At 41.6% G+C, this 17,686-nt stretch overlaps 1 protein-coding gene across 2 annotated transcripts in view; it reads left to right on the forward strand.

Annotated features, from left to right (window-relative positions):
- Nucleotides 1-11,504, forward strand: part of LOC124551339 — a 90,282-nt gene extending 78,778 nt beyond the window's left edge. For both annotated transcript variants that reach the window (XM_047126365.1, XM_047126366.1), the window contains exons 7-8: nt 1,970-2,124; nt 11,300-11,504. In XM_047126365.1, coding sequence (XP_046982321.1) covers nt 1,970-2,124; nt 11,300-11,439 — 295 coding nt within the window. In that variant the 3' untranslated portion in view covers nt 11,440-11,504. The remainder of the gene's footprint in view (nt 1-1,969; nt 2,125-11,299) is intronic.
- The last annotated feature ends 6,182 nt before the right edge of the window (nt 11,505-17,686 follow it).

Raw genomic sequence — 17,686 nt, forward strand, 5'->3', positions numbered from 1 at the left:
TAAATATTTTTCCAAGGGACTGGCCTCTTGAGAGTGTCTGGGGAAATATGAACAAGGGTAAAAAACAATAATAGTATATGTAAAACATGTAATCGTACAGAAATATAAAAAATATGTAACATTACAATGAAATATTTCAGTTGTAGCAACGTAATACGTAAACATTTACATTTTTCATATAAGCAGGAACAGAGGAAAAGAACGTGTAATTACATAAAAATCTGGGCTTTACTAATGACGTTTTCACAGAAGTTAAACCCTAATCTTTTTCTTTTATTTTAGGAAGAGTACTGTTCCCTCTGTACTAGTGATCTCACTTTAAGCTCCTGTAAATTCTCTCTAATTTTGGGCTTCTTCATTCAACTGTGCAATAGCTGATTTTTTGCCCTGCCAGAGTGAGTACAGTGTTTCAAAAGTACTGAGACTTCGTTGGAACTAAAACCCTGTGCTACCTTGCATATACCTCTTAAGACAATAAAGAAACGCACCAAGAACGAATTATCTGAATGGTTCAAAAATTGGTAGATCTGATATAAAAGTACAACCAAACAAACGATTACAATGACAGAAAAATTTGATGGCGTATTCAAGGGAGAGAGTTTCACAAATTGAGCAAGTCAGTAACACATTGGTCCACCTATGGTCCTTACACAAGCAGTTATCTGGTTTGGCATTGATTGGTAAAGTTGTTGGAAGTCTTCCTGAGGGACATTGTGCCAAATTCTGTCCAATTTGGTGTGTTATATCATCAAATTTCTGAGCTGGTTGGATGGCCTGCCGATAATGCCCCGAAAGTTCTCAGTTTGGCAGAGATCCGGCAACCTTGCCATCCATGGTAGGGAGTCACAAGCACAAAGACAAGCAGTAGAAACTCTTGCTTTGTGCGTGCAAGTAGGCATTATCTTGCTGAACTGTAAGTACAGATTGGCTTGCCGTGAAGGGCAACAAGAGTTAGTAGCATATTGTCAGTGTACTGCTGTGCTGTAAAGATGCTGCTGATGACAGAGGGATCCTGCTATGAAATGAAATGGCTCCCCAGACCATCTCTCGTGATTGTTGGGCTGTATGACAGGTGGGTCAGGTTGGTATCCCACTGCTGTCTGGCATGTCTCCAGACACGTCTTTGGCCTGGAATCTTATTGACTGCAGTAGGATTGTCTTCAATGATGTGTCTTGCATCAAATTGATCCCCAGTGATCAGCAAAGACTTGTCTGGAGATGCCCCGGACAGCTGTGGGGTAACAAACAGGCTGTCACCTGCCGCACGGACCAACAACCAGGAATGGTGATCTTGGATGCTATTTCTTTTCGTAGCAGGACCCCTTTGGATGTCATCCTTGGCACTGCTACAACACAGCAGTATATCAATGATATTCTGTGCCCCGCTTTGTTACCCTTCCCATCCAGGGCTTACATTTCGGTAAGGTAATGCCCTCCCCCACATAGCAGGAGCTTCTACTGCTTGTCTTCATGCTTGCCAATTAGCAGTTAAGAACTTCAGGGGCATTATGGACATTGTTGTCCAACCAGCTTGGGATTTTGATGATCTAATGCACCAATTGGACAGAATTTGGCATGATAACCGTCAGGAGAACATCAAACTACTGTATGCATAAGGGCCAGAGGTGGACCAATGCATTACTGATTTGTGAAGCTCTTTCTCTTGAATAAATTGTCAATTTTTTCTAAAACTAATAATTTGTTTGTCTGTACATGTACATCAGATCAGTAGATTTCTGTCCTATATGGATAATTCCTTCGTGGTCTCATTTTTTCTCAGTGTATTTGCTGGGAGGTTAGTTCACCATCATTTGGTATTCTCAAACTGAGATTGTATTGGGAGGGATTAGTTTCTTAGTGTTGAGTGATTTTGTACATGCAGTGTAAAGTGAATTTTTAAAGTTATATTAAAATGTAACCTGTTTTCATGATAAGCTTTTGGTACTCTTAACATACAACTGCTTTCCAGGTTAAGGAAAGCCAAGATAAAGTACTGGCAGAATATAAGGTGGAAAGAAATTGGAAAGGCCTACGATGAAGGTGTCACAGGAGAGTTCCTTGCACTGATTTTCTACTCTCTAGTGCAACGTAGGGTGCCAAGGCAATATTGGCACGAAGTTAAAGGTATTTTATGCTACTTCTACAACTTTATGCTTAAGTCTAATACTTAATAGATGTTCATGAAATGTGAATATCTCAACAACTCAGTAGTAAATATATTGTATTTTCATTGCAGTGATTGAATGTACAGTTGGTGTTATTATATATAAGTATGTACCATGAAATTGTTATCAGATTGTTCATTTATTCCACTCACAGTTAAAAGACAGTTCCGAAAAGCATAACTCATACCTTGTAGGAGCTCTCGTTCCATCCATAAGAATGACAGAAAATGCCAGGTTCTATTTGAATAAACTACACCAAATAAATGTATTTGTATTACGTTAATTATACCTGCACAGGTTTCTTACTGTGTAACAAGTCATTCATAATATTTGTCACATTATGTGAATGTTGGCTAGATATATATCTGCCAACAGGAGTGAAAGAGAAAAAGGAGAAATCTCAGGAGAAGGCTAGTCCAGTAACCCTGAAGATGCCAGATCTCCCCATTACAGTCAAAGTATTAAAGAGGGGCAGCACTCACTTTTCATTGGAGGACACTCTGTAAAACAGATAATAGGGTGCAGCAGAAAAAAGGGCTAACTGCATCTAAAAGCAATTAAAAAAGGATAAAAGCGATTGACAAAGGCAGCTGGCAAAGGAGGTAGGTTTGAGGGTCCTTCAGATCCAGCATGTGGCAGGAAATGTCCCAACTTAACTACCCTGCCCCAAACCCAAAAGTAGCTTAAAACATTATATCTGAGAATTAAAACCACTTTTCTTGGAGAAAACTAAGAACCAGTTCAACTATCTGAAGTTTTTGCCAACATGAGAGGTAGAGAATCCAGATAGTGAAGCTTAGTGTGAAGAACCAGGAGGAGGGGGAATTGCACCAAGGAATGAGCTGCTGTCTGCAAGGCTCCATAACCACAAAATGTGGTTGATTAAAACTATGAACTAATCTGATATGATTAATGGAGAACAGTATAGGGTGGTGGATTCCTCCTGAGAGGAATGGAGCGCCATGCGGCAGTAATCTCCTTGATAGTGTGTAGTGTATTAGAGCAGACAGTAGCCTAGTAAATGTTGTTCGAGCTCAGAGTGAGAAGAGGTGCTATTTGCACCCACAAATCTGCTTCAGATTATCAAAGTGAATGTTTGGTAAGTAACTGCTTCTCTAGCCAAACGGTCAGCCAGTTCGCTCTCCAGAATATCCACATGCCTTGCACTCTGAACCAGTGTTAATTGCTGTTGTTCTATCCTCACTGTGACTGACAGTAATAAACAACCAATGGAAAATCCAGGATGGAAAGTAACAATATTATGAGAAGGAAAGTTGCTACTCACCATATAGCGGAGATGCTGAGTCGCAGATAGACATAACAAAAAGACTTTCACAATTAAAGCTTTCGGCCATTGGCCTTCATCAACAATACACTCACACACACACACACACACACACACACACACACACACACACACACACACACTGCAACCAGCAGCACCAGTGCGTCATGGGAGTGGCACCTTGGTGGGGGTAAGGAGGAGGCTGGGGCTGGAAGGGGAGGGATAGTATGGTGGGGGTTATGGACAGTGAAGTGCTGCAGGTTAGATGGAGGGGGGGGGGGGGGAGTAGTGGAAAAGAAGAGAAATAAAGAGACTGTATGTGGTGGTGGAATGACGGCTGTGTAGTGCTGGAATGGGAACAGGAAAGGTGCTGGATGGATGTGGACAGTGACTAACGAAAGTTGAGGCCAGGAAGGTTACGGGAACGTAGGATGTATTAAAGGGAAAGTTCCCACCTGTGCAGTTCAGAAGAGCTGGTGTTGGTGGGAAGGATCAATATGGCACAGGCTGTGAAGCAGTCATTGAAATAAGGATATTATGTTTGGCAGTGTGTTCAGCAACAGGGTGGTCCACTTGCTTCTTGGTCACAGTTCGTCAGTGGCCATTCATGTGGACAGACAGCTACCTCCTTCCCCCCTCCCCACCTCTCCTCTGCCCTCCGTCTAACCTGCAGCACTTCACTGTCCACCACCCCCACTCCAACCTCCTCCTAACCCCCACCCAGTCGCCACTCCCATGATGCACTGGTGCTGCTGGTCGCAGTTGCAGTTGCCTGAGACAGCAGTCGTGTGTGTGTGTGTGTGTGTGTGTGTGTGTGTGTGTGTGTGTGTGTGTGTGTGTGTGTGTGTGTCTCTACTGTCGACGAAGGCGAATGGTCGAAAGCTGTAATTGTGATAGTCTTTTTGTTGTGCCTATCTACGACTCGGCATCTCTGCTACATGGTGAGTAGCAACTGTCCTCCTCATAATATTGAGACAGTGATATACAGTGATCCTGATGCGTGACCTGTCCTCATAGCCCTTTCACATCTAATCAGGGCACGATTAACATGACAGTAAATGGAGTTGTAGTGGATGTTACTGTCATCTGCTCTGCGATGTGTGTCACTCTCCGAGAAACACAGTTCAGATTACCATTCCCCAACCGAGATTACCAAATGTACTGATCCTGAGAAAACATCTGCAGGGGTCTGTGGATTACTTCGCACAGATGTCAGCGAGTTTATTCCCCTCCGTACTGTTTTGGAAACAAAAGCAATTAAAGTGCAGATGAACCCAGTGGTCACCATATGTATGTTTATTTATCTCCAGGTCAGGAACTTACTTTGAGAAGATTACCTCAGTCCAACTCCCTTGCCTGCCTGCCTGCGTGCCCCTCCCCGTTTCCCTTACTTGGGGACTTCAGTGTGCACTATTGCCTGTGGGGATGTACAACATTGTCTGATAGGGGCCTCCTGAATGACCAGCTTCTTACTGATCATAATAAATTACTGGGAGGAAAAAAAATATGCCACACCATTTTATTGACAAGTGATGACAGGTAGGTCATCATTGTAGGACTATATAACAACAAATTCAGGCTTGCTTCTCAATAAAGGGTTTCCAGTCACATTAGTACACAGTTTTCCCCCCTCTGGTAGCAACAAGGCATGTATTCTCACATGCAAATGATGATAAAGGTTGTTCCAAGAATCTCGTGCCTTTTTTACTGTTCAGATGTGGAAAATGTGTAAGTTACTTGTTCACAGTGTCCCACATGTGTTCAATTGGTTAGAGAGCTGTTGATCTTGCTGGCTAGGGTAATTGTTTTACACCACAAAGAGCACTTTGCATCACAGCAACTATGATGAACATTCGTTGTACTTCTGAAAACGCACATTACCTTCTTGCTAAAGAAATGACAGTAGCACCAAACAGTGTGTGCAATTTAGTGGGCACTTGTTGCTTTACCCTGCAGAAACACCAGAAGTGGCTGCAAGCTGCAACTTGTGTCCCCACCACGTCAATCCTGGGATGGAACCCGTGTGTTTGGAATAAGCATCGCACCAGGTGTGTGCCATACACATGTGCATCCATCACTCATGTACAGGCAGAGCCTACTCTCATCACTGATGAAAACAGTATGCCATTCCACTATCCAGTCAACTCTTTCATGACATCATTGCAACCACACTTGGTGGTGTGGTGATGTAAGTGCTACCCTGGCCAGAGGCGCACATGATGTTAGTGCTGCAGCAAGCATATGGTTCCCAGTGTTCCCTCGTGACACAACAGATGCCACATGTGGCTGGATTTTGGCCCTGAGTGTTCAGTTGGCCACTGCTGCTCATGTAATACAGTGGTCTTGATGTGTGCCTATACTATGCAGGCATCCAGTGTGTAGTATGTAGTTGTGGAAATGTTGGAAAGACCACTGCTAAAAACAATGAAGTACCACTGATACATTTTGCCCAATATGTACAGCATTCTGCCAGTACGTCTGTCCAGCTTCCCACAGGCCCACAGTGCGATCACATTCAAATGACAGAAGTCATTAAACAGGAGTATGTACATGTTGGTTGTAAATGGTTTTAAGTTTTCAGCAATTTCAGGTAACTGCCGGGATGGTTCCTTTGAAAGGGCACAGCCACTTTACTTCTCCATCCTTCCCTAATTGGAGCCGCTTGTGCTCCATCTGTAATTTCCTCATTGTCGACAGGACATTAAACAGTAATCTCCTCCTCCTCAGTGACTGTACTCCTACCCTCTTCAGTGGAACCCATGGCCTCTTTTTAGGAATTGATCTTATGGTCATTCTCCCCATCTCATGACTTTGCTACATTGGTCACTACATGACACTTTTGTGCCAGTCATCATTTTCTGGTGATGCTGTCACTTCCTTTTCACTGCGTGATGGATCAGTTACCTGATTGGGGTCTTTGAAGAGCCATGTAGCAGTTGTATTGCATTGCTGTCACCTTTATCCCCTATCTCTCCGATTGCACTGACAGGGTTGTGTGAGATGTTTATGACTTGATCACGGTCTTCATTGGATCTGCTACTCCCCTTTCGACAGGCCCCTCTCCACTGCCAGTCAGTTGGAGCCGTGGTAGACCAAAAGACATTGCAACAACTATACTTGTTTGTTGAATGGTCGTGTGACATTTCGAGTGATAGTCTTCACAGACCTTCCTCGCCACTTATCAGCAGTTCTCCACTAAGGCTTGCTATCTAACTAAATGCAGTAAGAAGGAATGCTGGGAGCACTACATCTCTTCCTTGGAATGTGCGCCTCTCCATCCCAAAGTTCCATAGCCTGTAGAGCTGCTTTTCTGGGTCTCCTCCTTCAGAGTGGCATTTGTATTGGTGCACTGGTTCTTGCTGAACAGCTTTCGACCCTCTTGGCCCCATCGTCAGTGTCCACTTCTAACTGGCTGTCTTTCAAATGCATAGAAGACAAGTTGAAGACATCTCCCTATCCTTAACAACACCCCTCCCCTCTCCTCTGTCATGTCAATATATATAATGAACCTATTACTGACTGGGAACTGCTTCAGGCTGTTGACTCATCACACACAGTAGGGCCCAAGCCCTTGATTAAATTCATAATCAGATGATCCAACGCATGAATGGTACTCAGGCTCTTCAACCATATTTGGCTAGAGGGTGTTTTGCCTTCGCAATGACAAGATAGTGTCTTCATCTCTGTCCTTAAACAACGGAAACCCTCATGTCCGTTGACAGCGAGCAACTGATGAGCCTCACTGTGTTGTGCCAGCTTTGTGAAAGGAATATGCTGGGTTCTCGAATTGAGACCTTTACCAATTACCTCCCACGAAAATGCAAGTATACCACTCTCTCATATAATGCACTTGTCAACTTTTTCCTGTCTTGGAAGCACTTCTGGAACTCACTTTTCATTACGGGGTTCAGCTCCTTCAGTGATTCTTTTTGTCTCATCAGTAGTTCTCTTTAGCAATGGGCAGCAAATACAGTGGCTGAGGCAGTGTAATGGTTTTCTTTTTTGCCAAAAAAAGATTATGAACAAGTATTGATGTGTAAACGGGAGCATTATCGTGATGTAATTTTCACGAGTGGTTTTACCACAATTCTGGTCATTTTTGTCAGATTGTCTCATGCAGATGGCACATAATCTCCAGATAATATTCCTTACTGACTGTTCAGCCATAAGACAGGAGCTTGTGATGCACTATCTCATTGTAATTGAAGAAAACAGTGAAAAGAACCTTCACATGTGATAGTATTTGTCGAACTTTTTTGGTCTTGACTCGTCGGGCAGTTACCACTTGTAAATTCTTGTCATCCTCGTAGTAGATTTGCCAAAAGCCACAGCCATCATTTCGAATGTGGTGCTGCACTTTATTCCATTTTTCAAGCAAAATTTAATGCAAATTCTTTCAGTCGTCTTCTTCAAAAGTAGAAATTCTATGATCACTCAAAAACACACACAACCTTTGTGACTGTCATCACATTGAAAATAGAGTATTTAAAGCCCATGTAACTAAAAAATTCCCATTATTTTTTGATGACACTTACATTCTGAGCCAGAACTCTACTTACTGGTTCCGAGTTTTGTCATGATATGACAATGTTTGTGAGGCTTGTTGCACAGTGGCTATGAAATTATTGGATCCAGCCTATTATTGTGGAGTAACAATGGCCACTGGCACCTCCCAGACTAGTCCTGTAAACAGTCTCCTTACTGAAATGGAGATAGTACTTCTTCAATTTCACCGGTACCAATTTCTGCTCACTTACACAATCGCTATCGGAAAATTTCCTAATCAGCCGACTTATCAAATTATTTTTGCGTCCTATGACAGGGATTAAAAGTTGGAATGTACACCCCCCCCCCCCCCCCCCCCCCCTTGGTCATACCAGATTAACTCATAGTTTTCTCTTATGCAATGAATAACCCCCGTTTTGTGGTTATGGAACCTTGCAGAGAGTAACTCACATATTAGTGGAAAGCCCACTCCGTCTGGCTCTCCACACGAATTGTGAGCATCTGGGTTCTCTACCTTTTGGGAGACAACTCACAGTTGATCTGATTCTTTGTTTTCTCCCAGAAGGGATTGTCAGTATCAGATATTAACGTTTTAAACCACTTTCAAGGTGGGGCTGGGTTGTTAAGGTTGGGTTCTCTCTTGCCACATGCTGGGTCTGAATGACTCTTGACGCTACCTCCTCTCTCAGCTGCCTTTGTCATACCTTTTTTACACTGTTCTAATTGCTTTTAGGTGCAGTCAGCCACTTTTTATACTGCAGCCTATTGCCTGTTTCAGAGGTTGCCCTCTGATGAATAATGGGTGCCGTTCTACCTCTTAAACGATTTCAGTATAATGAATCAAGCAGCCGTTGTTGCATGAATAATTCCCACATGCACCCGGGCTGACCAACCTACTGACGTGGTTATTTCTCTTGCCTTATCTTATTATTGTCCATTATGTTTGTTAGCCTTCTCACTTCTACTGTTACAAATGTCCTGTCTACATGGCATTCTTTACCTTGCAACAGTCTTAGCCCTTAACCCTTCAACTGCTGTGGACAAGTTAACACATCATAATGAGATTTTCACCCTGCAGCGGAGTGTGCGCTGATGCGAAACTTCCTGGCAGATTAAAACTGTGTGCTGGACCGAGACTCGAACTCGGGACCTTTGCCTTTCGCAGGCAAGTGCTCTACCAACGGAGTTACACAAGCACGACTCACGCCCTGTCCTCACAGCTTTACTTCTGCCAGTACCTCGTCTCCTACCTACATCATGCTCTGTCACTTCCAAGATGCTAAGGAAGTCTGTAAATGTGGCCCCCAGGATTTCCGGAGTGCTACTGAAGTGTTTATGCATCCGGTTCCATTAACTTCTCACTGCTGCAGATGAGTTGCTTTCCTGTCTCAGTCAATAAATATCAGACAACATATGTGCCTCTTTGTGTGCTACCCTTTGCGAGAAACCTCATTTTGATGTCTGACTTATGGTTGGTCATGACATGCCCAGTTCTGTCCATGTGGACTTGCTAGGTGCAATGACATACCTAGTGTCCATTTTTAAGAAAACTGTTAGGTGCAGAAATTTGTTTTTTTTCATATCTTACTATCTGATATCTTTGCTTGTTAATGGACTGAATTTCTTTCGTTGTATGACACAGTTATTGTGATGGATCAAATAAACTAAAACATAACATGCAACTGTAAAGATTTTATGGAGATAAAAATGCATTGTGTAAAGTTTGTGTATGGTTGGTTTTAGCTCATACATTGGAGTGAATGAAACATAGATATCAACATTTTATTTAAAACTGCGAGAAGGAGGAGATCTCATTTTGCTCTCAAAATATAAAGTTTTGTATCATTAGGACGATCACGCACAATGTGCCCATTCATGTCCATGCACATCGTGAACCATGTGGTTATAATAATTGTGGTAGTCCGTAAACAATTCAAGATATTGAAACAAGGTTTTCTTGTAAAGATAGCACACAATGAGGATCAGGATGTGTTCAGATGTCCATTGCACTGTAGGAAAATCAAAGCAGCACACATATACAAATCCACAGCATCTGAGGAATGGCATAGCTGGAAGTGTATACATTCCCACAACAGTGGAAGCTTAACACCACACCTCAAACGCCTTCGTTTTCTTCTTCTCCATTTTTCTCACACTACATACGAGGGCTGTTCAAAAAGTATCAGACCCTATTCTTTATTGTTGAAACTAATAGTGGTATCAGGGCGCACGTGCTTTCTGTTTGCAGACATATTTAGTGTACGAGCCTGATTTTTTACAGCTGTGGAAACTACCAGTTGCTGGCTAGCCATTGACCTAGTGAATATGTGTGAGTGGTAGTCCTCAGATATGTGTTGTGGAGAAAATAGCAGAGAAAGTGGATCAGTGATATTCCAAATTTTGTTTAAAGTTTGGTGATTCTCTGGTTGAAACAATCTGCAAGATTAAAGTATTTGGAGGACGTAGCAATGGGTATCACATAGATGGAGTCATAAAACCGCTTCAAAGATGGCTGCTCCTCAGGGATGAGTGAAGCATATGCAGGCAGGGCCTCAACATCTGCAAGTGAGCTTGTTATTAGGCATATAAGAACTCTCGTAACTCATGGAAGATGAATAACAATTGGAGAACTTGAAGATAAGTTTAAAGTTAATGTTGGGTCCATTCATTCCATTTTAACAGAGCATTTGGACTTCAGGAGGTTCTCAGCAAATTTGGTAACAACTGACCAGAAGAAACTTAATTTGGAGATCACACAAGACAAGCGAGATACTTTGAACGGTAATCCCAACCTTAACACAATGAACACTGGTGATGAGCCCTGGATATTGCCCAGAAATAGAGTAGTTTGTCGTCAGTGGAAGCACCCATCATCCCTGAGACCCAAAAAAAGTGAGGCAAGTCTGCAGCAATGTGAAAGACGTGCCAACTGTGTTTTTTGACTCCAGTAGCTTGGTCCATCACGAGTACACCTCAGAAGGTACAAATGTCGATAAGAAGTACTATCGAGGGGGTCTGCATTGCCTTTGTAAAGCAGTGAGAGACAAATGCACTAGACGGTTTGTTACTCAGCTAACATCCGACGACTAGCCCACATTCAAAGTCTCTGATCTCTTACTGATACATTCTACTGTTACTGCTTTTCTACTGACAACACAGAACTCCCTGCCACCTTTTGTACTGTCAGGTCCACCTCTCGGGACATATACTGATCAATTGCGCATTATGTACGCGTGTTTTTCTAATCGTATAGTGAATTTGGAAGTATTGCAAAGCAGTGGTCAGTATTTCTACCATTTTATATTCTGAAAGTGCCTGATGCATGTTTTGTCTTTTGTTCCAGCCACTCTGCATCATTTGAAGCAGATACTTCCATTAATTGAATGCAGACGAGACAGGAGATTGCAGAGACTGCAGTTTGACGGGGACTGTAAGCTCCATTTAGTTCACGATCAGGAAAACTGTGATACAAATAGCCTGTAAACGATGCTGTTATTGTTCTGTACAAAGTTTTCTACTTATTTATAAAAAATACTTATCTTTTTCAATTGTCAGTTTTTTTTCCTGTGTCCTTATCCCTGCTGCAAATTATTCTCCTCTATTCTTTCATGCTGCCCAAATTCGTCTCTCGCGTATCAATCAGTTGGTCACAAAGTAACGATAACAGAAAATCTGCACTGCATAATAAATAATATTTACACACACGTTTGGAATTTTTTGGAAACCAATCACTACAGACACATTAATCAATAACAAATCATGCCACCCAGTAATCTGTAGTAAGTATACTTCCACTCAGTGGTATGGAGAATGATAAATTTTCAACTTCATGAATACGGGATTATCTAAGGAATAGTGACAGTAGAAAATTTAATCAAAGTGCATTATTCTGAGCCACAGATAATTAAAGAAATGTACAGACAAAAACTAAAAGTTATGCAAAACTACTCCTGAAAAAGAGAGAGCCAAACAAGACTAAATTTGTAGTTTTGCCATATAATGGAAGTGTTTGTAATAAAATAGCCAAACTTACAGAAATATAAATTTTAAAATGGCTTGCACGCTGAAAATAATAATGGTAATACTGGAAGAGACATCACCTATTAATGGCCCATTTAATAAGTTAGTCACAGACATAATTAGATGTGATGGCTGTGACAAAATCCACATCGGGCAAATTAGCAGAAACTGTTGGATACATTTTGAAGAGCACATAATCTAATGATAACAATGCGAGCACATAAGAAGAAAATTTCTGCTTTTCATTCTTGTGGCCGAGCGGTTCTAGGTGCTTCAGTCCGGAACCGTGCTGCTTCTATGGTCGCAGGTTCGAATCCTGCCTCGGGCATGGCTGTGTGTGATGTCCTTAAGTTAGTTAGGTTTAAGTAGTTCTATGTCTAGGGGGCTGATGACCTCAGATGTTAAGTCCCATAGTGCTTAGAGCCATTTGAACCATTTTTTTCTATTCTTCTTCAGAGCTTGAAGGCACTTTTCTGCTGTTTAATGGTTTCTGTGTACATCGATTACTCATATTGACATGGTGGGGTACATGTTTTGATATATTTGCTTTGTGTGTTCTTCTTTATAAACTTATACCTGAGCAAGCAAAGTGGTGGAAGTCCAGGATTTACTTTTTGGAATACTTGATTTCGAATCACTGTATGATGACCATGATTTACCTACTTCACAGTTTCCCTAAAGTGCTTGTAGGTAATCTTGTTCTGGCTTGTTGCCAGCCATGCCTGATTCCTTCTCCTATATAAAACAGTAAATGATGTGACTTACAAATATGCATGGGTTGCTGCTCTAAGGACTAAAGCTTGCAGATACACTTACAAAATTATACAGAAGAAACAGTAGGACTCCAAATCATTTACAGACAGATATAGATAAAGAGTTTTACAGCACACATTTCCAGAATCTAATGCAGATACAAGACATTAACTCCAACTCGTCATTTTCTATTTTCAAAGCTTCACTTGTGGAACGGTTCAGTATAACGCTTTCAGGTATGATGTTCAAATGTATCACTGCTCAAGGTTCTTCCAAGTGGATTGATGTGGTGCAAGATTCCATATTCCTGGATTCCTGTACAGCATTTGACACGGTGCCACACTGTTGCCTGTGACTCAGAGGCTTCTTAAGAATAAGGACACAATATACTTCTCTCAGCAGCCAGTGTTCATTAGAGACAAGGGTCTCGTTAGGAGTGCCACAGCGAAGTTTGTTCAACCAGTGTTATTTTCTATATACATAAATGTTCTGGTGCACAGGTTAAGCAGCAATCTGCAGCTCTTTGCCGATGAGGCTGTGGTGTATGGGAAGGTGTCATCATTGAAGAACTGTAGAAGGATACAAATTGTTAGTTGGTACGATGAATGGCAGTTAGCTGTAAATGCAGAAAATGTCAGTTATGGCAGAATCAGGAAAACAAACCCATAATGTTCGAACACAGCTGCATGATAGTCATGTCAATTATCTAGGCATAACATTCCAAAGCAGTATGAAATGACCCTGTAAGGATTGTAGAAGGGAAAGTGAATGGTTGACGTCCTTTTATTGGAAGAATGTTAGGAAAAAGGAGATTGCACATACAATGAAGTGTCAAAGAAATGGTATAGGCATGCGTGTTCTAGTAAAAAATTTATAAACAGGCAGAATGTGGTGCTACAGCCACCAACGCCTATACATGACAACAAGTATGTGGCGCAGTTGTTAGATCGGTTACTGCTGCTACAATGGCAAGTTATCAAGGTTTAAGTGAGTTTGAATGTAGTGTTATAGTCGGTGCACGAGAGATGGGACATAGCATCTCTTAGGTAGAGTAAATTGAGGATTTTCCCTAACGACCATTTTGCGAGTGTACTGTGAATATCGGGAATCTGGTGAAATGTCAAGTCATCGACAGTGCTGTGGTCGGAAAAAGATCCTGCAAGAATGGGACTAATGACTGAAGTGCAACCCTTCCGCAAATGGCTGCAGATTTCAATGCTGGGCTATCAAGTGTGAGCATGCAATCCATTCAATGAATCATCATTGATACGGCTTTTGGAGCTGTACACTTGATGACTACTTGACACAAAGCTTTACTCCTCTCCTGGGCCCTTCAACACTGACATTGGACTGATGAAACATGTTTCGTGGTTGGTCAAGTCTCATTTCAAATTGTATCGAGCGGACGGATGTGTGTGGGTATGGAGGCAACCTCATGAATCCATGTACTGTGTGTGTCAGCAGGGGACTGTTCAATCTGGTGGAGGTTCTGTAATGATGTGGGGTGTGTGCAGGTGGAGCGATGTGGAACTCCTGATACGTTTAGATATGACTCCGGCAGGTGACACGTATGTAAGCATCCAGTCTGATCAATTGTATCCTTTCATGTCCTTTGTGCGTCCCAACAGACTTAGGCAATTCCAGCAGGACAATGCAACACCCCACATATCCAGAATTGCTACAGAGTGGCTCCAGAAATCTCCTCTGCTGGACACCAATGTGCTGTTCAGAAGAGATCTCCAACCCCTCATACTCTTACGGATTTGTGGATAGCCATGAAGGATTCATGGTGTCAGTTGCCTCCAGCTCTACTTCAGGCAGTAATTGAGTCCATGCCACGTCATATTGCAGCACTTCTGCGTGCTCGTGGAGGTCGTGCACAATATTAGGCAGGTGTACCAGTTGGGTCTTCAGTGCAGGATGCTAGAGCGACGCGCTGTTGAGTACTGTTAGTGTTTGGGTTCTGCACCAGGTCCGATTAAAGGATGACATCGATGCAATTCAGAGGTGGTCTCGTAGATTTGTTACAATTCAAACAACACGCAAGTGTTATGGAGATACAATTGGGATTCGCTGGAGGAAAGGTGACATTCTTTTCAATGAGAACTCATGAGAAAATTTAGAGAACTGGCATTTGAGGTTGACTGCAGAGTGATTCTATTCCCACCAATGTACATTTTCCGTAAGGATCACGAAGATAAGATTGGAGGGATTAGGGCTCGCATGAAGGCTTAAACAGTCATCATTTTCTTGCTCTATTTGCAAGTAGAACAGGAAAGAAAATGACTATTAGTGATACAGGGTACCATGTGCCATGCACCATACAGTGGGTTGTGGAGTATGGATGTAGAAGATCCAGTAATTCAGCACAAATACACAAAATACAGAACAATTGTGACATCTTTTGACGTGAAAGGTAAGTCTTTTGTCTACTGTGTATAATAAGATCAAGATGGTAGATTCTCAAATTGCTAAATCCAAAGTAGGCGATTTGGGTATAAAATGAAATGATTGTGTAGTGCTTTTGGCTGAAGACCCTATCTGGGTTTGCGTGGCCAAATAGTTTGGCACTATGTCATTGACTTGCACACCAATGAGGAAATGATCAGGATGACACAATACCAAGTCCCTGAACATACAAAATTGCAGAGTTTATGCTGTTTGTGACCTGTGGTTAGTGCTTTCACAAATCGCTATTTTGAGCTGCCTCTTAATATCATGATAAAATTGATTAGATGGGTTTGTTTGGCAGTGTATGTTGGTAACTTATTAGGAGATCTGTTGAAATTTATGTAAATTGTTGGCCATTAAAATTACAGTACTAGGAAGGATAGCAATAAGTTAATTTGTGCAGGCAATATAGTAGGAAGAATACACCATTAAATTTGTAAATGATCTGAGAATATATACAGGGAGTGAAATTACATTTAGCCAGCTGCTGACTGGCAGCAACAGTGGTCCTAACCCATCTGGGCATTGTGTGGAACAGAGCTCGATGAGAGACAAAGAGATGTCATTCCCAGCAAGGGTTCATCAAATATTGTGGCTCGGAAGCAGTGGCATGCCAGTCTCTCGGTAACCTGTGACCAGATGTTTTCAATGAGGGAGAGGTCTGGAGAATAGGCTGGCCAGGGCAACAGTAGAACTCCTCCTTTATCATTGCATGGGCATCGTTCGGTATTGTGTTATCTTGTCAAAAGGTAAGATTATGGAGTTCTCAAAGATGTAGCATAGTCACTGGCCTTAATACATTACAGATATAATGGCTGCTGTCAAAGTTACTGGCTATATGAATCGGAGATGATTATGGTGTGTACCCAATGGTGCCCCTACCATTGCATCAGGTGCTGTAAATGGATCATGGCCAATCTACTTCTTATCTGAGCCTTCACAGTTCATTGTGGTACTGCTATGTAACCGGGACCCTTGCAAAAAGACACTATGCACCTGTGTCCTGAATCGTTTAGTTCACCACTTCGCTGCCACATCGAGGGAAGCTCCGACAACGGTCATTGTCATCTGTGGTGCTCTCGACATCATCACACTGCCCCTGTGGATACTTCTAATTGTAAACGAGCCTACTTTCTGACTCAGAGCCACATTCGCATATCCTGTGATCCTGTGTGTGGAATTGAAAAATATTCTGTTCTTTGTGTGTGTCGCCGAGATGTAGTGTGGCATTGAGTACGGCTATCCTCACCGACCAGTTTTATACTTGCACAACAGTTGTGGGATCACAGTAGATGCGAGCAGTAAAACAGCAAGTGCTAAATTGCATTCCTGATTGGGAACAATCCTGCCATTATTGGATATTGACATGTGCTGATAGGCGTTGCTCTTCCTAAATGAGGCACGACACAACCCACTCACAAACATTAAAATGTGACTTTTGAAGCAAAAATCCAGCGTGTAATCTTTCCTTTTATATAGAATATACATGGTGTGTCCAGCTTACTTTAGGACTGGCTACAAAAAAAAAAAAAAAATGTTAAGGGATCATTTTTACAAAATCACTAATTTATTCAAAATGGTCTCTGCCTGAATGAATACACAGCTGAAATCATTTTAAAAAGAGTCCCTGTAGTCATTTCTTGGAATTGCCTTTAGTACTGCTGTACAGTTTTCTTGATTGCGTCGTAATGGTGTCCTTTTATTGCCAGGAGTTGGCCGAGGTCAAATCCGGCGAATATTGCAGATGATCCAGGACTGTGATCCATTTGCAGGCCAAATACTTGAGCAAGATATTTGCTTTGTGGGTTGGGCCGTTGTCACGGAGCAGCGACCAGAAATGGGCCCTTCGGTATTCGGGTCGACTTTGACAAATTCTCGCTTACAAACGCACAACTTTGTTCACGTGTTTTTAATTTTATGTATTAACTGCAATTTAATTTCATTTGTTTTATGAATCTGTTTTTTTCGTCCACATTATAGCGATCATTGTATCTATTTCTCATTTTCCTTGAAATTCGTTTTACTTACAAACCCGTCTTTTATATAAATTATCAGCTGCGTTGTTTTGTCCGTACTGCAGTAGTTACTTAGGTTATATTTTAAATGTTTGAGGACGATTACCGTGCACAAAATTCCGCGTGTGGTAACAAAAATACGTTTTTCACACCATTGCGCAGATAAAGATTATTTCGTTTTTGTTTCCTGACATCGGAATTTTCAAATAATTGAATATTATAATAGGTAAATTTAATTAAATTCATATTCAAACAAATCTGATTGCAAAAAGAATGGTAAAAGAAAAGATGAAACAAATGAAAAAGTTCATACGGTAATCAAAATGATTTGACACAGGAATAGAAATAAAAAAATTCATTGAAACCAATTAATTGGATAAAAATAACGATCACGTAATTTCGATAAAGATTTAAAAATAAGAAAAGTAGTGAACATGGAGAGATTCGAACCCACAACCTCCTGCACGTGTGCCATCTTATTCATTATACCA

This window comes from Schistocerca americana, chromosome 9, assembly GCF_021461395.2.
Source record: "Schistocerca americana isolate TAMUIC-IGC-003095 chromosome 9, iqSchAmer2.1, whole genome shotgun sequence".
NCBI lineage: Eukaryota > Metazoa > Arthropoda > Insecta > Orthoptera > Acrididae > Schistocerca > Schistocerca americana.